The 23,605-nt window shown below is 48.1% G+C and overlaps 1 protein-coding gene across 1 annotated transcript; it reads right to left on the bottom strand.

Moving 5' to 3' along the window:
- Window positions 1–4,480: 4,480 nt before the first annotated feature.
- LOC117870466 (early activation antigen CD69-like) lies at window positions 4,481–22,739 on the bottom strand (the record flags this gene model as incomplete). Its single annotated transcript, XM_034757639.1, is given in 6 exon segments — window positions 4,481–7,569; window positions 8,468–8,574; window positions 9,509–9,768; window positions 21,282–21,371; window positions 21,980–22,231; window positions 22,729–22,739. Coding segments are annotated over 5 exon segments (702 nt in total). The 3' UTR covers window positions 4,481–7,412.
- Window positions 22,740–23,605: the final 866 nt, after the last annotated feature.

Raw genomic sequence — 23,605 nt, 5'->3', positions numbered from 1 at the left:
CTCGCCGTGCTCGTCGCTCACTGCTCCGCAGTTCGGTGAAAAAAAATCTAGATGAGAGTGCAAAAAATATGTATCTTTAGTGACATGTTGCAACCAAGGCTTTTGTATGCCTTGAGGAGGTTTTCCACCAACATCCTGTAGTTGTCTGCCTTGTTGTTTCAGAGAAAATTTATTGCCACTAACTGGAAAGCTTTCCATGCCGTCTTTTCCTTGCCACGCAGTGCATGGTCAAATGCATCATCTCGAAGAAGTTCACGAATCTGAGGACCAACAAAGACACCTTCCTTTATCTTAGCTTCACTTAACCTTGGAAATTTTCCACGGAGGTACTTGAAAGCTGCTTGTGTTTTGTCAATGGCCTGGACAAAGTTCTTCATCAGACCCAGCTTGATGTGTAAGGGTGGTAACAAAATCTTCCTTGATTCAACAAGTGGTGGATGCTGAACACTTTTCCTCCCAGGCTCCAATGACTGTCGGAGTGGCCAGTCTTTCTTGATGTAGCGAGAATCTCTTGCACGACTATCCCATTCGCAGAGAAAACAGCAGTACTTTGTGTATCCAGTCTGCAGACCAAGTAAGAGAGCAACAACCTTCAAATCACCACAAAGCTGCCACTGATGTTGGTCATAGTTTATTCACCTCAAAAGTTGTTTCATGTTGTCATAGGTTTCCTTCATATGGACTGCATGACCAACTGGAATTGATGGCAAAACATTGCCATTATGCAGTAAAACAGCTTTAAGACTCGTCTTCGATGAATCAATGAACAGTCTCCACTCATCTGGATCGTGAACGATGTTGAGGGCTGTCATCACACCATCGATGTTGTTGCAGGCTACAAGATCACCTTCCATGAAGAAGAATGGGACAAGATCCTTTTGACGGTCACGGAACATGGAAACCCTAACGTCACCTGCCAGGAGATTCCACTGCTGTAGTCTGGAGCCCAACAGCTCTGCTTTACTCTTGGGTAGTTCCAAATCCCTGACAAGGTCATTCAGTTCACCTTGTGTTATGAGGTGTGGTTCAGAGGAGGAGGATGGGAGAAAATGTGGGTCCTGTGACGTTGATGGTTCAGGACCAGAAGTTTCATCCTCTTCCTCTTCCTCGTCTGACTCAAATGAGAATGATTCTGGTGCATCAGGAACCGGCAGTCCTTCTCCATGGGGTACTGGGCGTATAGCTGATGGAATGTTTGGATAATGCATAGTCCACTTTTTCTTCTTTGACACACCTTTCCCAACTGAAGGCACCATGCAGAAGTAACAATTGCTGGTATGGTCTGTTGGCTCTCTCCAAATCATTGGCACTGCAAAAGGCATAGATTTCCTTTTCCTGTTCAGCCACTGGTGAAGATTTGTTGCACAAGTGTTGCAGCATATGTGTGGGGCCCACTTCTTGTCCTGATCTCCAATTTTGCAGCCAAAATAAAGGTGATAGGCTTTCTTAACCATAGTGGTTATACTGCGCTTTTGTGATGCAAAAGTCACTTCACCACAAACATAGCAGAAGTTATCTGCACTGTTCACACAAGTACGAGGCATCTCTGCTCACTTTGGGTAAACAGAAATGTGTCCCTTTGCAAAATCAAACACTGACAAATAAGAGGGCACGACACTATGATTTCTAGAGATGATATAGGGCAATTTGTTCAGCAGAGTGATGTAAGCTTCGTTATGATTGCATCATCCATGACTTCTAGGAATAACAGGATACAATTCATATCATGTATGATGCAATACCAGCTTCAGATTGCATCATTCATTGTTTTGCCTAAAAAGCAAGTACTGTCCAAACCCAGTCATAGATTTATTCATAGATCCAGTCAAAGATGTATTTTAGTCATTTCTGGTTTAAATTGAGATCCCTTCCCTTTATAACTCACTTATCCTCCGCCATTCCCAAGTCAAGGGTCGTATATACTGACCCAATAGCATACCTTGAAAACTAGAGCCAATCAACAATTTTAAGCATCATTTTTGTTCTCAGTGACCCAGAATTAGTAAAGTTTGACTACATTTATTTCAGAAGCATTTTGGCTGTAGAGCAGTGTAATTAGTGATCCTAAATTTTAGGGTCACTGATGAATATGATTTTCATCCAAATAAATTCAGTCCTTGTCATAGGGTGTCAATTTAGCATGATGCTGTCTGCATAGGCAGTGGGTGGAGCCCCTCAGCCCTTTGGGGAGGCTAACCCCCAGCTCTGCCCCTTCCACAAGCCCCACCCAGAAAAGCCCTGAGCACCCGCCCCCCACATGCCCAGAGGTGCCCTGGCAGCTGAGGAGGTGGCACTGCTACTCTCTTAATGAGATCTTGAAAGTGTTTGAAGTCATCTGCCATAGTTGGTAGGGGAGGTATAACAGCTTCATCAGGAAAGGATGAAGAAGTGTTAGTTGTTGGAGTAATCTCTTTGTCAAGCCTCACTTCCTGGTCCTCAAACGTTTCCTCTTGTGGATCAGGAGGTCTGGATAGAGAAGCTGAAGAAGATTGCTTTCCCCTATCCTGATGAGCAGCACTAGGGACCCTGGAGAACTGGTGCCTATAGGCCACCCATGGGTTCCAGTATGGGCACTGTGGTGAAGCAAACTATTTATTTTTAGAAGAAAAGGAAAAGAAGGGGAGTATTATCACCAAGTATCAGAACCTTTATGAACTAAGGCTAATATTTCTAATGGAAAGGACAACATAGATGAGGCAATCTCAGATCAGATGATGCTGAGGTTCCATCTCAGGCCAAGGCAGTTGAGAAGGAACTGAGGCTGAATGGACACCGCTACCTAAAATCTCCAATCTGAGGCACTGGGGCACGAATACCCCTACACTGGAGCACCGACAGACACACTACTCGAACAATATGGCTTTTCCATCAACTCTATCTAGTTCAAGTTACATCTTTACCTCAATATAACGCTACCCGATATAACACGGAAGCTATTTTGTACAATTTGCAGCAAAGATCTTGACCATCTTAAAAAGGACCACCTAGTCGACCACGAGAGGTCCACATCATGTACAGCAATGGGAAAAAGAAAACGAAGGGCAGAGAGTGGTGACATCCCAGCAAGAAAGCCTCAGCTCATGATTACAGTAACTCCTCACTTAATGTCCTCCCGCTTAACGTTGTTTTAAAGTTACGTCGCTGCTCCATTAGGGAACATGCTTGTTTAAAGTTGTGCAATGCTCCCTTCTGATCCCCACACTATCAAGAACTACAACGTTAATTGAGGGGTTACTGTACTGGTGTGCTTGCAGGACAAAATGAAAATCAGAAATACAGGCTAGTACAAGACGGGTGGAGGCTTGAGTGACCCTGCCTAGGGGCAGCCCTCACTGGAAATGTCAAGGTCAGGGCAGGCTGCAAAAGGGAGAACAGATACTCTCAAGACTGGTGGGTAACACTGAAGTTAAACTCCCCAACCAGTCACAAACTGATCCCCACACTATCAAGAAGCTAAAAAAAAAAAAAAAAAATCACATAGCCCCCTGATTGCATTCCAGTTCTCTGGCTCCCAATCAGCACCTAGGTCCCGTACAGTGAGAGGTTATTTTAAAACTCTGCTCACATATACAAAATGTTCTGACCCCACAGGGTAAGCCAGCGGCAGATTTAAAGTTAGTGCTCAGCTTCATTTTTCTCTCTCCCCCCTGCCATTTTTCATTCTTTTCCCTCCATTCTCCCCCTGGGGCTCAGGGCTGGGGGTCTGGCAGGGAGTTAGGGTGCAGGAGCAGGCTGGGGGTGGAGGGTCTGGGCGGGAGTTAGGGTGTGGGAGGGGTCTCAGGGTGCAGGGGGGGGTCAGGGAATTAGGGTGTGGGAGGGGGCTTAGAACTGGGGCAGGGGGTTGGGGTACAGAGTGCTTACCTGAGGCAGCTCCTGTTTGGTGCAGGGGGTGCACTGAAGGCACTGCCCCCTGCAGCTCCCATTGGCTGGAATTCTCTGAGCCGCCTTCCAGGCAGGGCCAGAAGCAGCCCCATAAGCCCCGCCCCCTTTCTGAATTTGGCCCTGCGAGCATGGGCTGGAAGACTCAGGAGGAGCAGGGACAGCCCCATAGAAGCAGCAGTTTCCCCTTCAAAGCGCCACTTCTCTCCGGCCGGCTGCGCGGCCGCCCTGTGCCCCTCCTGAGTCCTCTGGCCCACACTCGCCGCCACCCACATCTCCCACCTACTCCCCTGAGGCGGCAGGTGAGCTTCCCTCCCTGCTCTCCCCTGCCCCCCACAGCGCCGCCCCAGAACAGCTCCCCTGATTGCCTGTTGTTTGGGGGCCCCATGCCAGGGCACTGTGTGTTTCAAGGTAAATCCGCTCCTGGGGTAAGCCACATTAGCAGGTCAATATGAGTTTGCATCTTACCCAAAATACCACGCTGTGAGCCACTCCTTTAGCATCTAAAACTTTATTTTTTTCTTTATAATAAACCTTAAGGACAAGAAGACAGTTGTTAAATGGTAAAACAGTCACATACATACAAAGACTTCATATATCAGGTTCCTAGCAGTATTGGTGAGTTTGCTGGCTTGAAAGTCCCTCTGGAACACATCTGCAGCTTGGATGGGGCATTCAGTCCTTTGTTCAGAACTTCAGTTTGTAGATAAGTTACTCCAGTGGTAAGAACCGGGAATGAAGACTAAATGGAGATGAAGCCGCCTTTTATATTGCCATGCAACTTGTATTGTTCCAAACGCAAGCTTCCCAGCACATGGCCTGCAAGCCTTAGAATTCTGTCCATAGGCATGTCCTTGCATGCCTGCCTTGCTGACTCATATAATGTCTATATCCTCCTTTCCAAGGGTTCATTGTACAGTTGATGTCCCTTGATGAGCCATCAAGCAGGCTATGCCAATCTATCTGGGGGCGTCACCCAGATGCACAGCACAAGTTTGTAATAGAGATATACCCTACATATCTGTAACTCATAATACAAAGGTGATACAAACATATAAACAAGATCATCATACTTGGCAAATTATAACATTTTCGCAGATACCTCACATAGCACATCTACCATAACTGATTGCAATTTTACAATATTGGTATTCATAATACCCTAAAGCGTCCCCCAGATTCCATACAGTGTCACCCCAACACACACATGCAAAATTGATGCAGAAAGGCATATCCCTAGCCACTGCTGAATGCATCAGAAGAATTTTCCATTCTTGGTCCTGTATTATTACACTTTTAGTTTACATCACAGGTATTAGTGTACAACAGAAACAGTTTATCAAAATCATGTCTGACTAAATCAGGGTCTTCATATACAGCTACTTTCATCAAAGTTATACACATTGCATGTTTTTACCAGGGTTGGCATCAAAATCAACTACATCAGAGAGCTTAACCAGGTGTGTGCTAACAGATATGGGCAAATATTCCCCCTCACTTATCAGCCAGGTAGTTTGTATCAACCCAGACACTAGCTTTCAAATTCTCATCATTATGCACACCCAAAATTTTCATTTCCCTTCTCAGTTAGCTCCTCCTTCTCATCAGCAAGATTGGATCCTTTCCCCTGTTCCTGCCCTCCCGTTCTCCGCTTTCACAGCCATTGAGATCCAAGGACCTTCTTCTGCCTGATCCACTGTTGAGGACATGGGGGATTGGACTGTGCTTTGTCTGGTACCTCCCCTCATACCTGTTTGCCTTGGGAGACCCTACCAGGAACATAAAGCTCCTGACAACTTAGCTCTGAGGATCATTGGAACACACAAGCCTCTTCACCACAACAAGGTGACAGTCTCTGAAGAGGTATACTGAAGCCTAAGACTCTCACTCAATATTGAGAAGATTAAAGTGCTCTATCAGCCTGCTTCAGACCTTGTGCATGACCCACCACAAATCACTATCAAGGGACAGATTTTGGAGACAGTCAAGCACTTTTGCTACCTTGGTAACCCAACTTTCTCAAAACACAAAAATCGATAGTGAGATCCAGCATAGGCTCCAGTGTGCAAGTGCTTCCTTTGGGAAATTGCTCTGATGTGTTTTCATGGACCGTGACCTATGGCAGGACACCAAGATCCAGGTCTACAAGACAACCGTTGTTCCTACACTCCTTTATGGATGCAAAACCTGGGTGACCTATTGACAGCACTTCAAGAGTCTGGAGAGGTACCACCGACGATGCCTCCGGAAGTCTCCTAACCAACAAACTGTTGCTTTCCACAAGCAAAAATGAGGAGTCTGGTGGCATCTTAAAGACTAACAGATTTATTTGGGCATAAGCTTTCATGGGCAAAAAACCCCCTTCATCAGATGCCCCCTCTGATACTTTCCACAAGCAGTGGCTCATCACACTGAGCTACTTTAAGCACACCATTTTTACCTGGTTCAGACACACTTTTACAAACTTCACTTGCCAGCAATCCATCACCCACCAAAAATCTGCCTTTCCCATCATCAGTTAGGGCTTTAACCTGGTTAAACACAGACAAGTCATACATCCCCACTTCACAAATCTCCGTTAGTTACACATATCACAGAAGATTCACATTCATACTCTCTCTGGGACCGGGTTATGATATCAACCTGATTAAATATAGTTACCATGTCCTTACCAAACAATATATCAGCATTCTTATAAACTGAACAGATTCTATCTTCATCTCTGCTGTAGAGAGGAACTGGACTGCCAAAATGACACAGATTCTGCTGTTCTTTCATTATTTTGACTTGGAGTTTAAGTTTGGCAAGTTCTGTCTCAGCTTGCAATAGTTCCATTAGCTTCCTGTAATATTCTTTGTCTCTCTCTTCAGCTCGCTTGGTTCTCTCCTCAGATTCTTTTTCCAGCTAGACCAAGGCTTCCTTCTTCAAAGTTCTGCCATTTCCCTCTCATGCTGACGATACTGGCTATCTCTCAGGACTTGTAGGTTTGACTGTGCATCACTCATTGTGACTAACTTTAACTTTCAACACTCTCAGTAACAAATATCAAATTTGGAATAGTGTGGGGTTCTGATCCAAACCCCAAATGATCTGGTTCTGTGGATCCTGCCAAGACTATGCCAGTGTGGTCTGGGGGTGCCTGGGGCAGCCCACCCTGGAAATGCCAAGGTCAGGGCAGGCTGCAAAGGAGAGAGCAGATCCTCCCAAGACTGGTGGGTAACACTGAAGTTAAACTCCCCAACCAGTCACAAACTGTGCTTCTGATCACACAACCCCTTGATGGAGCACTCCCAGCAGGACAGGGGAACATATGATCCAACTCCACATGTCTCCTGCAGCAGGAGAAGACACCCGGAGATGCATCTGGTCTGGTCCCTCCCCGCCCTCAGAGTAGCCCTTTGCTGGGGCGCTCCTAGGAACAAGGAGACATCGGATTTCACAGGGAAAGGCTTATTTCATGGTCTGTGATGCATTTTCATGGTGTGAAATTGGTAGGGCCCTACTGATAAGCATCAAGCTTATCGGATAACCCGTTAAACTTGTACATAGTCCCGCTCCATTGCATGTTCCTTTCCCTTTGTATGTGCATCAGGTTTGCTACAGATCCAGTTTCTCAGCGAATAACACCTTGAAGAGCTCACGAAGACGTCGCTCAAATATGCGCAATCACCTTCTGCTCTTACTTCAAACCTGTAATGTAAGTCATGGAGCTAGTCAGGAGCTGAACGTTTCCCCCTCCACCCGCATCAGTCCCCATCAAGGTGGCATTCCACATGTTCTGATGGTGAAGCAGAGCTGCAGTTCTCACAGGTGCTCACAGTTTCCCCTTTCTGCATTAGCAACAAGAGTCATTCCAAACTCCTGCCTGGCAGCCAAGGATCAGAACAGGAGGACACATTTTAGGCAACCATTAGGCACAGCAAGCAGAAAAAGGGATTAGAGTCGGGCGGCTCTCGGCAGCGCAGCAAACCAGAATCTTTCCATGGCACTGCCACATTAAGCTATCTTTGAGGGGGGAAATTACCCTTTATGACCAATACAAACTTTAAAATATGAACAGAGTTTAGCCAATGTAGCCACATCTGCTGGAGTCTGCAGAGCATGACTGAAGTGTACCAGGACAGAGTATTATCAGAACAGTGAGAAGTCTCTTTAGCACCTTCAAATCAAAAGTGACCCAGGCAGCCCAGATCCTCAAATATCAATAGGAGTTAGATGCCTAAATACTTTTGAGGATCTAGGCCTGAGTTAGCTGTAGACAGTGCACAGTCCATGCTCAAAACAAATGCAGCTGCTCTGATCAGCCAGGGATCACAAAGAGCATCAACTGGGACTCTACCCCCCAGAGGTTTTTAACTCCTTTCGAGGCAGCACGCTACAGAAAGGGCATTGGGAGTACAGATTAAGTCAAAAGAGACGCATGCTGCTTCTTGCCCAGTACTGTGCTGCACAGAACAGTTAGGCCCTATTTTAACACTGGGTTTAAGATTAAAAGCTCTAATGGGGTAAGCTGTGGATTGGCCCAAGTTAACATTTCAGTCACTTGTGATTTCTCACTGGGAAAGCAAAGAGAAAGAACTGGACTCACAGCTGCTGGCTGAATATGGTTCCGTTCACCCACTTCCAGGGCTGGCCTGAGTCTCTTCTGAGGCCGATCCAGTGCTCAACGATGCCTGCATAGCGCATCATGAAATCCTGAACAACAGGACAGTGTGTATCAGACTCTGCCGTGTTCCCCCGGTCCTGCCCCACAGGGCTTAGTACAGCCGGGAATCTCAGCTGTATAGCTAAGGGCTTGTCTCCACGTAGGAGTTGCAGAGCTTGAGCTATACCAGTATAGTCACAGCTTTACAATCCCCAGGAGTCTGGCCACACATATATTGGTACAGAAGTGACTGTATAGGTACAGGAAGAGATATAAGCTACACTGCTATAAGGCCCCTTTATACTGGTATAACTACATCTCCACTAGGACATAGATCAGTATAACTACTCTGGTAAGAAGCCAAAGGTGCACCCTTAAAAGAAGTTAAACCTTCTAGTGCAGACCAGGCCTCTGCTTGTCTCTCTTTTTTGGGTGGGATTTCCCCTTTGTACTCTAGGAACAGGGGAATCCATACTGCAAGTACACCCCTGCCCCCGCAAAGAGAACGGTTTTCCTCTCTTCTGCCCTCCTCAGCCCCCTCCTGCCTTCCTGCAATATCCCAGAGGCTCCGTATCTCCCAGGCTCCTCTCTGCAACAGCAGTTACTGCCCACAGCTCCCCTTCTCCCCTCCCCCAGCTTCCTTTGGGTCTCTTGGTGGAGGGTGGGAGAGAGACTCAGCCACCAACTCCGATCACCCTGGCTGGTTGCCAAGAAAACCCAAAACTGGGCAGGGGAGGCTGGGAATCCGTAAAGCTGCCATCTCCAGTCAGAAGCTGAGGGTTCAAAAGGTCCGTACAGGTCACAGAGCCACAACTGTAGCCAAGGCAGGGACTTCGCTGCCAGAATCTCATTCATTCTTGCCTCCGATCCTTGCCTCCAATCTCCTACTCACACTCCAGGGGTGGGGCTCTGCCCAGATTCCAACTCTCTCTGTCATGCCAAACCCAGTCTATTGCAGTTACAACGAATCTGCACCTGTCTTACCTTTTCCTGCTGGGTGTCAATCACAGCCAGGGAAGCATTGAACGAAGAGCAGAAGTGCTGGCTAGACTCCCAGGTCTTTTCTTCCTCTGAGAAATAGTAGCATTTCCCTCGGTATCCGACCCAGCCATCCAGGCAATAGGGGAGAAAAGGGGGGTCCGGACAGAGGACAAAAGGGGGCCCTGGAGAGGGCATAAAAGAGGACCCCGGAGACAGGACAACACAGGAGACTGGATCATCTGAATATCTTCTGATTAGGAGCACTGAAATTAAACAACACAGCGTTAAGAGACCTGGCAACACACATATATACCCGCTCTCCGAGAAGAGCAAATAGGAATAATCTCATCAGATCCATATTTCTAACTCCTTAAGCCTCTGGCAGCTGCTCAGAGGATGTGAGGGAGCCAAGAGGTTGTTAGAAATTGGACCAATTATAAGGGGCCACCACTCCTCCTTTTGTTGGCATGGAGTGTTGGGGCTGAATTCAGTGAGGATGCAGACAGAAAGGATTCCCAGGCATCAGCATAAAATGCAGAATTTAGAGCTAGACCTAAATTCAGGGAGCTGCAGTTGTCAAATGACCAGCAGGAGAATACAGAAAAGCTCGATTTTGTTATGATCAGCTCAGACACAGACTGCTACACCGGGCTGGCTGATTCCCTCTTCCTGCTCTTCGCTTCACTCTCCTGCAGAGACATGTTGAGATCAAAGTGCAAGTACCCATTTCAGGAGATAAAACACTGAAATGTAAAAGTGCTGGACCCAGCAGAGAGGAAGAAGTCAGCCCTGCTGGGCCCTGATAATGCTACCAAAAAGGGAAGGACATGCCCATAACATTAGAAGCAGATTTTGAGGACTGGCAGACGCTCTGACTGGGTCTGCCTCCCCAGCCACTGTCAATACGACATCAGGAATATTTCAATTGGATCAACTTATTAAACAATCAGTGTGTAAGCACCTAGAAGATAAAGTAATAAGGAATACCCAGCATGGATTTGTCAAGAATAAATCATACCAAACCATCTTAATTCACTTTTTTGACAGTGTTACTGGCCTAGTAAGAAACTGAACTGGTTTAGAAGGGAAGTGAAGGCAGCTATAAATAAGAACGGCCAGACTGGGTCAGACCAAAGGTCCGTCTAGCCCAGTGTCCTGTCTACCGACAGCGGCCAATGCCAGGTGCCCCAGAGGGAATGAACAGAACAGGGAATCATCCTGAGGTCCCTTCCAACCCTGATATTCTATGATTCTAAGTGATCCATCCCGTCACCCATTCCCAGCTTCTGGCCAACAGAGGCTAGGGACACCATCCCTGCCCATCCTGGCTAATAGCCATTAATGCACCTGTGACGTTGCACTCCATATGCTTTACAAAAATATGCTTATGAACGTACACCTCTACCCCAATATAACGCGACACGATATAACACGAATTCGGATATAACGCTGTAAAGCAGTGTTCCGGGGGGGCGGGGCTGCGCACTCCAGCGGATCAAAGGAAGTTCGATATAACACGGTAAGATTTTTTGGCTCCTGAGGACAGCGTTATATCGGGGTAGAGGTGTATATATGATATAACTGGAATATGTTTTATGCTAAATATGCCATGTAACATATCTCTGCAAAGGTTATGATCTACTGAATATATTCAACCTATTTGTACACATGTATCATTTTTATATCTGAAGTTATGAGCGTTGGCTCTATGCTTGTATTTGAAGTGTTTGCTGTGGGAAACACATAAGGGAGGTTTGGCCAACATATTGTGAAGGGACTATTCAAGTACAGTAACTCCAAACTTAACGCTGTAGTTCTGTTCCTGAAAAATGCGACTTTAAGCGAAACGATGTTAAACACATCCAATTTCCCCATAAGTTTTAATGTAAATGGGGGGGGGGGGGGGAAGAGAGAATTCCAGGGAAATTTTTTTTGCCAGACAAAAGACATATACTGTATAGTATTGTACTGTGGTTGGCAGGTGCCCCTGGCTTACCCCAGATAGGCACAGCCTGCTGCAGACAATGAGGCAGGCAAGGACGCTAAGAAGCAGCTTGTGCAGCAGCAGAAGCAGCCTTCCCTCAAAAGAACAGGCACTGACTTTGCAGGGGGAGGGGGGGACGAGTGCCCCAGACCTGCCTCTTCCTGTCCTCGCTCCACCACAGGCCTGCCTCTTCCCACTCCACCTCCTCCCCGGAGCACTCCACGTCCCTGCTCCTCCCCCTCCCTCCCAGCGCTTCCCCCACCGCCAAACAGCTGTTTGGCGGTGGGGGAAGCGCTGGGAGGGAGGGGGAGGAGGTGGAGAAGAGGAACTTGTGCAATGCTCCCTTGTAAAGTCACTGCTCTTCCAGAGAATCTTACAAGCAGTGGACAGAGCAGGCTGCCAAACGACGTTATAAGGGAGCATTGCACAACTTTAAACAAGCATATTCCCTAGTGGAGGAGGGACGTAACTTTGAAACAACGTTAAGCGGGAGGACGTTAAGTGAGGAGTTGCTGAGCTAACATGTAAACAATGGCTCAGCCTGCAAAAAGCTGAATCATTCATGGACATATGACTTACTCCACAGATATACCTGCAAGCACCTGGAAACAAAAGGGCTGTAACCACAGGAATGGGTGAGAACAGGCTGGACCCAGGTCAGAAAAGGGAACTGATCTGAGAGGGATTTTATCTGAAGTAACAACTTGGGTGAGAAGTTAACATTTCTAACTGATTTCTTAGTGTAATCAGCTTAGCCTTGCATGTTTGTTTTATTTTGTTTTGTGACCTACTTTGATCTGTCTGTTATTACTTCAAACCACTTAAATCCTACTTTTTATACTTAATAAAATCACTTTAGTTTATTAATAAACCCAGAGTAAGTGATTAATACCTGGGGGAGCAAACAGCTGTGCATATCTCTCTATCAGTGTTATAGAGGGCGGACAGTTTATGAATTTGCCCTGTATAAGCTTTATACAGAATAAAACGGATTTATTTGGGGTTTAGGCTCCCAGAAAGACTGAATACTGGGCGCTGGGAAAGTCCCTGTTAACTGAGAAGCCCTTAAACTGTGAGAATCACAGTTTCTGTGAACTGCAGGGGGGCATGGCCCTATCTCTTGGTCTGTGCTGCAGTCAACTGGTGAGTCTAGCTCAGCAAGACAGGAGTGGAGGGAACCCTGTTCTGGCAGGGGGGTTTGTTCTCAGTGTTATCCCAGCACTTCTAGTGACAGTCTTGAGGGAGTTTCTGTGACCCAACCCATCACAGGACCTATCCTCCATGAATGTATCTAGTTCTTTTTTTTTTAAACCCTGTTATAGTCTTGACTTTCACAACACCCTCTGGCAAAGAGTTCCACAGGTTGACTGTGCGTTGTGGGAAGAAATACTTTCTTTTGTTTGTTTTAAACCTGCTGCCTATTAATTTCATTTGGCAACCCCTAGTTCTTATGTTACGAGGAGTAAATAACACCTCCTTAATTTACTTTTTCCCCACCAATCATGATTTTATAGACCTCTATCATACCCCCCATTAGTCGTCTCTTTTCCAAGCTGAAAAGTCCCAGTCACATTAATCTCTCCTCATACGGAAGCCATTCCATATCCCTAATAATTTTTGTTGTCCTTTTCTGAACCTTTTCCGATTCCAATATATCTTTTTTGAGATGGGGCAACCACATCTGCACGCAATATTCAAGATGTGGGTGTACCATGGATTTATAGAGAGGCAATATGATATTTTCTGTTCTATTATCTATCCTTTTCTTAATGATTCCCAGCATTCTGTTTGCTTTTTTGACTGCCGCTGCACATTGAGTGGATGTTTTCAGAGAACTATCCACAATGACTCAGAGATCTCTTTCTTGAGTGGTAACAGCTAATTTAGACCCTATCATTTTATATGTATAATTGGGACTATTATTTTCCAATCTGCATTACTTTGCATTTAACAACACTGAATTTCATCTGCCATTTTGTTGCCCAGTCACCCCGTTTTCTGAGATCCTTTTGTAGCTCTTCCCAGTCTGCCTGAGACTTAACTATCTTGAGTAGTTTTGTATCATCTGCAAATTGTGCCACCTCACTGTTTACCCCTTTTTCCAGATCGTTTATGAATATGTTGAATAGGCCTGGTCACAGAACAGACCCGAGGGACACCACTGTTTACCGAGCTCCATTCTGAAAACTGATCCTTTATTCCCACCCTTTGTTCCTATCCTTTAATCAGTTATCAATCCATGAGAGGACCTTCCCTCTCATCCCCTGACAGCTTACTCTGCTTAAGTGCCTTTGGTGAGGGACCTTGTCAAAGGCTTTCTGAAAATCTAACTACACTATATCCACTGGATCCCCTTTGTCCACATGCTTGTAGACCCTCCTCAAAGAATTCTAGTAGTTTGGTGAGGCATGATTTCCCTTTACAAAAACCATGTTGACTCTTCCCCAACAAATTTTGTTCTTGACTATAGTTTCAACCAGTTTGCCCGGTACTAAAGTCAGGATTACCGGCCTGGAATTGCCAGGATCACCTCTGAAGCCCTTTTTAAAAATTGACGTCACATTAGCTATCTTCCAGTCATTTGGTACAAAAAAGGATAGGTTACAATCCACAGTTAGTAGTTCTCCAATTTCACATTTGAGTTCTTTCAGAACTCTTGGGTGAATATCATCTGGTCCTGGAGACTTATTACTGTTTAGTTTATCAATTTGTTCCAAAACCTCCTCTACCGATACCTTAATCTGGGACAGTTCCTCAGATTTGTCACTTAAAAAGAATGGCTCAGGTTTGGGAATTTCCCTCACATCCTCAGCTGTGAAGACCGATGTAAAGAATTCATTTAGTTTCTCTGCAATGGCCTTATCGTCCTTTAGCACCTCAATTGTCCAGTGGCCCCACTGGTTGTTTAGCAGGCTTCCTGCTTCTGATGTACTTAAAAAAAATAATTGCTATTACTTTTTGAGTCTTTTGCTAGCTGTTCTTCAAATTCTTTTTTGGCCTTCCTCATTATAGTTATACTTCATTTGCCAGTGTTTATGCTCCTGTCTATTTTCCTCACTAGGATTTAACTTCCACTTTTTAAAGGATGCCTTTTTGCTTCTCACTGCTTCTTTTACTTTGTTGTTTAGCCACAGTGGCACTTTTTTGGTTCTCTTACTATGTTGTTTAAACTGGGGTATACATTTCAGTTGAGCCTCTATTATGGTGTCTTTACAAAGTTTCGATGCAGCTTTCAGGAATTTCACTTTTGGCACTGTACCTTTTAATTTCTGTTTAACTAACCATCATTTTTGTGTAGTTCCCCTTTCTGAAATTAAATGCTACAGTGTTGGGCTGCTGTGGTGTTTTTCCTGCCACAGGGATATTAAATTTAATATTATGGCTGCTTCCACATCACTATTACCAAGCGGTCCAGCTATATTCACCTCTTGGACCTGATCCTGTGCTCCACTTAGGACTAAATCAAGAATTGCCTCTCCCCTTATGGGTTCCAGGATGAGCTGCTCCAAGAAGCAGTCATTTAAGTTGCAAAGAAACTTTATCTCTGCATCTTGTCTTGAGGTGACATGTACCCAGTCAATATGGGGATAGCTGAAATCCCGCAATTACTGAGGTTTTTTATTTTAATAGCCTCTCTATAATCTCCCTGAGCATTTTACAGTCACTATCATCATCCTGGTCAGGTGATCCATAATAGATCCCTACTGCTATATTCTTATTATTAGAGCGTGGAATTACTATCCATAGAGATTTTATGGTACAGTATGGTTCATTTAGGTTTTTACTTCATTTGATTCTATGCTTTCTTTCACATATAGTGCCATTCCCCACCAGCACGAGCGGTCCTTCCGATATATTTTGTACCCTGGTATTACTGTGTCCAACTGATTATCCTCATTCTACCAAGTGTAGATAAATCTCTGATAATTTTCATATGACTTTACATTGTGCCTTTTCCTATAACCTTGTGGTGGGTCTACCCACGTGTGACCTCTGTTTTCATGGGACTTTGTATCAAAGCCTCATTTAGAAACTTTGCATTGCCCTTGGTATAATATTATAGCCCCTAAGGATAGAATAAGATAGAAGAAAAATTTCTTTTTGCTAGCAGAACAAGAGCTCCCCCCCCCACACACACACACACACACTCTTAATCAATTGCCCTATTGAATGAATGAGGTGTGGATGAGCAAGGCATGGAAGGCAGCACCTCCAGACAGCCTCAACTGTTGGAGAGGGGCTGGAAGCCAGACCCAAGGACAATAAAACGTGTCAAGTTGGCTCATTAAAGACAAGCAGACGTACGGACGGCCTCGGCCTGGGGCAAGCACCTTCTTTTGGAAACACCCTCTTTGCAGCATTGGGACAACACTCAAAAGAAAGCATCCATCACCATCGTCTCATCCACGCATTGAGACCCTGCAGTTCTGCCTGTCTAACTGGCCCTGTGCGTGGAACTGGAAGCATCTCAGAGAATGATACCATGGAGATCCTGGACTTCAATCTCTTACCTAGCAGCTATCCTTCCCTATGTCATTGATACCTACGTGTACCACGACCACCGGCTCCTCCCCAGCACTACGCATATTTAAAAAAAAAAAAACGAATTAAATTTTCCTCAAGGGGAAATTGATAGTGAATCAGAAGTTAGGAATTATAGAAAACTGATAAGGGAAACCAAAGAATACAAGGAAAAATCTGTGGCCAGCAGAGTTTAGGACAATAAGCAGGAGGTTTTTTAATATATTAGGAACAAAAAGAATCCTGACCGTGGACCTATCCATGACTAGACGGAAATGGTAGGATTATCAATAGTAATGCAGAAAAGCCAGAAGTGTTCAATAAATATTTCTGTTCTGTATTTGGGGAGAAAACAGATGATATAGTCCCATCATTTGGTGATGATAACACTCTCCATTCCACTAGAAGACATTAAACAGAAACTACTAAAGAGAGAAGGTCGGTGAGGTAATCGCTTTTATTGGAACAACTTCTGTTGGGGAGAGAGACCAGCTTTCAAGCCACACAGAGCTCTTCTTCAGGGCTGGGAAAGGTTCTCCCAGTGTCACAGCACAATGCAAGGTGGAACAGATTGTTCAGCATAAGTAGTTAGCACACATTGTTAGGGACCATTCAAGGTGGAGTGGCTCATTAACACCCTCTACAGTCACAGAGCAAAAAGAGGGGTTAGTGAGTGGTGACTGTTATAAGAAGCCATAGATCCAGTGTCCAGTGGAGATTTTGAAAAGAGGTATGAAACATTACAGGATGCAGGTGAAAATATATGATGGAGAACACTGCATTATGGGATGTTGGAATCATGGTCCCAGTCACCCCTTGCACAACTCAAGTTCAGCCCCATGAAGCATTGCAAAACCTTCCCAAAACATTCTGTGCTAGATGGTGGTAAGTTGCACTGAAGAATAGCTACCCATGGTGCACTGCTCTCTGCACTGATGCAAGTGCTGATAATGAGAACGTGCACTGCTCACACAAGGAGCTTAGTGTGGACACCCAAAAGCAATGTAATTACCGTGGCAGCTGTATGCTGACATAACTTAGGTCAACACAATTTTGTCCTGTAGACATGCCAGAAGGAAGTGAAGTAACTTTCATCCATAGACATGAAATGGCCACCAGGTGGCACCAGAACTCTAGCAATAGAAAAGGGCCTATTACACTAAGGTCTGGTCTATACTACCCGCCTGAATCGGCAGGTAGAAATCGACCTCTCGGGGATCGATTTATCGCGTCCCGTTGGGACGCGACAATCGATCCCCAAATCGGCGCTCTAACTCCACCAGCGGAGGTGGTAGTAAGCGCCGCCGACAAAAAGCGGCAGAAGTCGATTTTTCCGCCGTCCTCACAACGGGGTAAGTCGGCTGCAATACGTCGAATTCAGCTACGCTATTCACGTAGCTGAATTTGCGTATCTTAAATCGACTCCCCGCTGTAGTGTAGATGTACCCAAAGTGGCCAGGAATGTTGTCTAGGTAAGAGGTGAATCAAATTACATTTCTTCTCCTAAACACAACAGAAAGAATTATACATGCTGGAAGTTTAACCATTTCAGTGCCATCAGACAGCAGCAGTGGGATCTTAGCTAACAGAGGAGACATTTAAAAGGCCAGTGCAGTGGATCGATAACCAGAGGCAGGTTTATTAGGGTCACAATGGGTAAGAACTGCTAAACCATCCTAAACCCCACATCAGTTAGTGGTTTCCCCCACATAATCCCTCCTGCTTGCTCTCAGCCTCAAAGGAATTGTTTCCTTAGATTAGACAATCTTTTCTAGGGTGGAAAGTTTTAGAGTCAGACCTCTCCAGTGATTTTTGAACATATCTCCTTTTTTGCACCACAATAACTCAGTAGCGACACCCATGTGGCTGGTGCTCCATAAGGAACAGCCACTAAGTCTGGAAGAGTCAGGAAACTAGGCAGCTATCTTCAAAGAAAGAGCATGCTCAGTTCACACACAAGGCATGTATTACCCTGGAGATTTAACTGTATAGTGTATACTACCATGCACACTAGGGAACCGAGTAGAGAAGTCGGTGATTAGGGCTTGTCACCACAACCTAAACGTTTGTGTCTAGCTGGGATGTGAATCTACCCCACACCAGTCTGCTGTGGTCTGTTAATGTGTATCAGGAGGGTGCCCATAAACAGTTTGTTAATGCACTTTGATCTACTCTGCTTTCAAAGAGAAATAGATCAAATCGCATTAACAAACTGAAATGTCCATCAGCAAGGTGCACACTGAGCTCAAAGCAGGCCAGTGTGGCATAGAGTCACACCCCAGCTTGCCATGAACTAAATATTCCTGTACACAAGCCCCTAAAATAAGTTTTTGGCACATGCTCAGCATATACGTGTGCAACTCATTTCAGGGGCGACTGCAGCTGAGTTTAATAACTAAAAGTTTCATACCCTGTACAGAGCACTGGATATTAAGACTCTAGAGACCCTGTGAGAGAGGCTGTCAGACCTCCTGGGTCCCTTCCAAAGCCTCCTAGAATGGAAGAGATACATCAAGGATCCTCCCTGTTCTGGGAACCTCCCTGCACCTGGAGCTCACAGATCTCCCCTCACCTTACACTGTGTGAGTCAATGGGATTCAGGGGCCATCTATGGCAGGACAATTTCCACAGGTGTAATGATGGTGATGAATGAATCCTGGTGTAACAAAAGTGGCTCATTTTGGTCACTGCAGTGAATTGTATCAATGCAAGTCCCTCTCTGCATGAGTGCAGTAGTAGTTTACACCACTTCAACTGCACTAATGTCATTACATGGCACAAAGGATGCAGACTAACTTGGTTTCCACACCCTCTCCCAGCTGCTAAACTCTCATGGGGTCCAGTGATCAGATCCCAGGGCAATAGATAAATCCCACCCCTGACAATTCACAGCACCCTCTTCCGCAGACTATTTGTACAGCAGGGTTCACATTCACCAGGAACAGCCGCCCTCTGAACTAGCATGGTGTGACTGGGGGAGCGAATGGCACTAAGAGACCCTGCACTGCCTAGGTCACCGATCAACTCTGCATAAGGGACCTCAATAGGCCATCTGAGACACGACTAAGTAAACGTGCTATCTCACTAGGTTAGCCAGTCTGTATCCAAAGATATTCCCACCCTTCCTTGATAGGGGGACCACATCTCTGCTCTGCAGTCCTCCTTCTCGGAACAGCATCCCATGGTCAAGGAAGCCAAAATCCTCCCAGCAAAACCATCTGCGCAGCCATGCAGTAATCACCAGGACGTGTCTGTTTCTGCCTGGGTCCCTACCCTTGACTGGAAGGATTGAAGAGACCACCACCTGCACCCCCAACTCCTTCACCCTCACTCCCAGAGCCCTGTCATCACTTCTGATCTGTTCAGGGTCAGACCTCGCAGTATCATTAGTGCCCACATGGATGAGCAGCATGGGGCAGTAGTCAGAGGGCTGGATGAGCCTCAGCAACCTGTACGTAATGTCTCAGATACAGGCCCCTGGCAGGCAGCACAGCTCCCAGGATGCCAGGCCAGGCCTGCAGATGGATGTCTCCATCCCCCTTAGGTAACTGACCACCACTCTTCATTGCCTCTTGGGAGTGGTGGCTGTAATCCTCCCAGCCCTGGGGGTACATGGCTTCTCCTCCTCCACATTTGGGGGAGACTCGTCACCTCTTGTTGCCAGGGCAGCACACTTTTTTTTATTTCTATGGACGGTGGGTTGGGAGTAGGGGTGAAGTATTGTCTGCTGCCAGAAGTAGCCAGCAGCCATCCTCCCTGCAAAGGAACCATTTCTTTCTCCCCTGGTGCTGCTACCAGAGTCCTCTCCCACTGGATTGCTCCTCGACCTTGGAGGTCTCCATATGCATGTTTTCAATTCATCCTCAAGTGCATGGATGCTCCTCAGCCTAGCAACCTCCTCCTATAGCTCTCCTACCTGCTTCCCGAGAGGTTCTACTAGTAAGCACCTATCACACTGGATGGTCCCCCTCGGCCTGGTGTTCTGAGAGGGGAAATGCAGGCCAGTCTCTGCAAATCCACACCAAGACCTGGATAGAGGCATCCATGGTCAGATTCTCTGCCAGGACAAAGTTACGGGTGGAGAAGCCAGGAACAGCATTGGCATTGGCCATGGAACCCTTCCAAACCATGCTAATTTTATTCTGTCTCCCTCCTACAAACTCCCCTGTTCGCTAGCTTTCTTCGGTCACTTAGGGTATGTCTACACAGCAAGAAAAAACCCACAGCTGGCCCAGGCAACCTGAGTTGGGCTCATGGGGCTGAAAAACCGCTGTGTGGATGCTCAGGTTTGGGTGGGAACCCGAGCCCTGGGAACCTGTGACAATGGAGCCTGAGCCCAAACATCTACAGAGCAATTTTTAGCCCTGCAGCCTAAGCCAGACACAGGTCAGCTGCTACCGTACCACAGGGCTTTCAACACTCTGTAGACACAGCCTTAACATCTGGCTTTTAAGCCCTTCTCTTGTAAGTCAGCCCTGCCCCGTGCTAACACACAGGGGAAGGGTGATCACAAGGATGAAAGGACAGGAAGCTAGAGACTTGCTAGTGCACACACACATCTAGCAGGCCTCTGGCCCCCACTCCCACAGTCCCCAATAGACCACACTGGAAACTTTAACCACACCCAAAACAAGAACCGGACAGACAAACCACCTTCCTTGATGGAGGTGTCTGTAGAGACGCTCCCCGAGTTGCGTAAACCCGACTTACACAAATCCGAGTTTACGGAAAAAGTTCCGTAAGCTAGAAATAGGAGGGGTTTTTTTTCGCGTAATGGTCGGAGATACGTTTCCGACTTACGCAAAATTCGAGTTATGCAAGGCATCTGTACTGCATTCTACAGCTCATTTCAGTGACGTGGCAGCACCTGCCAGCCCGGCCCTGGGCACAACCTGAGGATGCAAGAAAGCCAGGCTGGTACCTTAGGGTGACACACTGCAGGCAAAGGGTCTAGTTCATTGCTGCCCTGCACCTGGCCCCATCAATCACCCCCACTCTGCACTGGGGTATCAGCGACTGCTTGGGGCCCGGCAATAGTGACTTGGACCCAAAGTGCTCAGAGATCGGCTGGGGGAGCTAATGTCAGTCAGATCGTCCTGACACAGAGAGAGAGTGCCCAGGCATAGGAGGGAGCAGGAAAAGGAGGGTTGTAGAGGAATCCTCTTTCCCAGGTGCAGAAGCCAGACAGGCCAGGAGGAGACATTGTGACCGTGGTGGCTCCAGGGGGAACGGGATGCCCAGAGAGGGGAGCAGGGAGGGCTGAGAACTCACCTGACAAAATAGCAGCAGTGAAACCTGAGGACACAACTGCAAGGGTGACTGCGAGGGCAACTGTACTTCTCTTGTAGTTACAGTGAGGTTCTGAAACAGAAAGACCCGTCAGGCAGGGCCGTGAGGACACGTCTCACTGACAGCACCAGGGCTGGAGCTGCTCTAGAACCTGCACCGTTCTGTCGATGGCTCCTCCAGTCAGACGCTCTGGGAGAGGAGCCCAGAGGATCAGGCAGGCTGGGGCTAGCAGAACAGTCCCTCCTTCCCCTCAGCCCAGAGCCCTCCCTGGGCACCCCCAAGCCAGGCTGTCACGGGGCCTGGTGAGCTCAGGGGCACAGAGACAAGGACCCACATGTTCTGGTGGCAGGAGCTCAAACTGCCCCCACCATCCCCACCCCCGCTGTGCGGAGCGCTGGCCGGGCCCACACTGCCAAGTGCGCCTGTCCCCGCACACTGGGGTCTCACACTGGCCATACACAGCAGAAGGGGGGAGAACGAACCAGGCAGAGCTGGGCCAGGGCTGTCACAGGGGGTCTGACACACCCAACCCAAAAGACCCCAGCACAGCCCCATGGGCACTGCTGTGTGTGCCAGACAGCAGCTGTTAGACAGGGATCAGTGCCCTGAGAGTATGGGCCCATGTAGGGCAGTCTCAGTCTCTCTTGCCAGCCTGCTCCCAGGTGGAGACGGCCCATTACCTAGATCTCCTTTCTTCCTCTGGGAATCACTTTCATTAAGTGGCTGCCGTGACTTTTCGCGCTCTCTGGAACTTGCTGCTTGTCCCATTGTCTCTCTCAGTGATGCCCAGGCTACAGACACTGCTGCAGGGCCTGGGCTAGGATCCTCTCCGCTCTGCTGGACTGTGTCCCAGTCAAGGGCAGCGAGGGGTCTTCAAGGCATGGGGGCGGAGGCCCTGGCTGCCCATCCCTGTTCCGGACTCTCCAGCCGATCTGAAAGCCGAGAGGGACTGAGCAGGTCAGGGCTGGGGGCTGATTCGTGGTGTCCAGCAGCCCAGCCCCGGCCAGCGGCGGTGCCATGATGATTAAACACCCCCTCCCCCGGGGGATCAGAGACCCGGTCTACTCCGGAAGCCCCCACCCGGACTTACCCACTCGCGACAGGCACCCACAGAGCGGGGGGGGAGCCCCCCTCCCTTCTCTCCTGGCAGCGGCCCAGCAAGCGCCGGAGGGGGAACCGCGACGCCCAGCGCCGGAGTGTTTCCCAGCACAGGCGGGGAGGGGGGGCTGGTATCCCGCCAACACACCTGGGCCGGGCAGGAAGCTGTTCGCTTCCAAAGCAGCGCCCAAGTGGTTACTGCGCATGTGCAGTCTGTCCGCCACATGCACTTCGGAAAGCGAAAGCTTTTGTACCCGGCCCGGATTACTTGTCTGCCGCCATCTTGTCCTTCCCGCCCCCGCCCCGTCCTTCGGTCCCCGGCGCCTCTTACCCGAGCGTCCCGCGGGCGGGCGGCGCCCCCTGGATCTCGGGGCTCGGAGCCTTGGCCGGCGGCTGCGCTTTGCTCTGTCCGCGCTCTGCTCCTGCCCCCAAACGCTGTTGTGTCAGCCACGCAGCGCAACAGTACACCCCGCTCTCCTCCCCTTCCGCTCCTCCCCGCTCTGCTCCGAGAGTCGGTTCCTCCCCCTCCCTGCTCGGAGAGTTTGTTCCTCCCCTGGGGGTTGTGCGCACTGAAAACCCCCCGTGCCTGGCAGGGCGGCGCTGCCGCAGCACGTCCTGCGCCCGGCGGGGTTCTGCTGTGGGCGCAGTTAATCCACCTCCCCAGAGGCGGTGGCGATGTGGAGGGAAGAATCACTCTGTCTGCATTGGTAGCAGCACCAATAGCCCCATCCCCCACCCACGCCCCTGCCCTGAGCTGGAGCCCCCAGAAATGGCAGCTCCGGGGTTTGAGTTTCTTACACTGTTTTCAGTGCAGACAGAGAGCGAAGGGAAGGTTTGGGGCTGTAACAACCACACAGCACAAAATGTCGACTGAAAGTGAACTGAGGGACGACACAAGACAGCGCTTATCTAGGGTTACCATATTTCAGCGAGCAAAAAAGAGGACGGGAGGAGCCCCGCCCTAGCCCCGCCCCTGCCCCTCCCACTTCCCGCCCCCCCTGACCTCCCAACCCTCCCCCCGTTCCTTGTCCCCTGACTACCCCTTCCTGGGACCCCTGCCCCTAACTGCCCCCCAGGACTATCTAAGCCTCCCTGCCTCTTGTCCCCTGACTGCCCCAACCTTTATCCACACCCCCACCCCCAGACAGACCCCTGGGACTCCCACGCCCCATCCAACCACTCCCCACCCCCTGACAGCCCCCCCCCCC

Source organism: Trachemys scripta, unplaced genomic scaffold, assembly GCF_013100865.1.
Source record: "Trachemys scripta elegans isolate TJP31775 unplaced genomic scaffold, CAS_Tse_1.0 scaffold_28, whole genome shotgun sequence".
NCBI lineage: Eukaryota > Metazoa > Chordata > Testudines > Emydidae > Trachemys > Trachemys scripta.
Note: the sequence above shows the minus strand (reverse complement) of the source record. Positions and strands in the feature narration are given on the sequence as shown.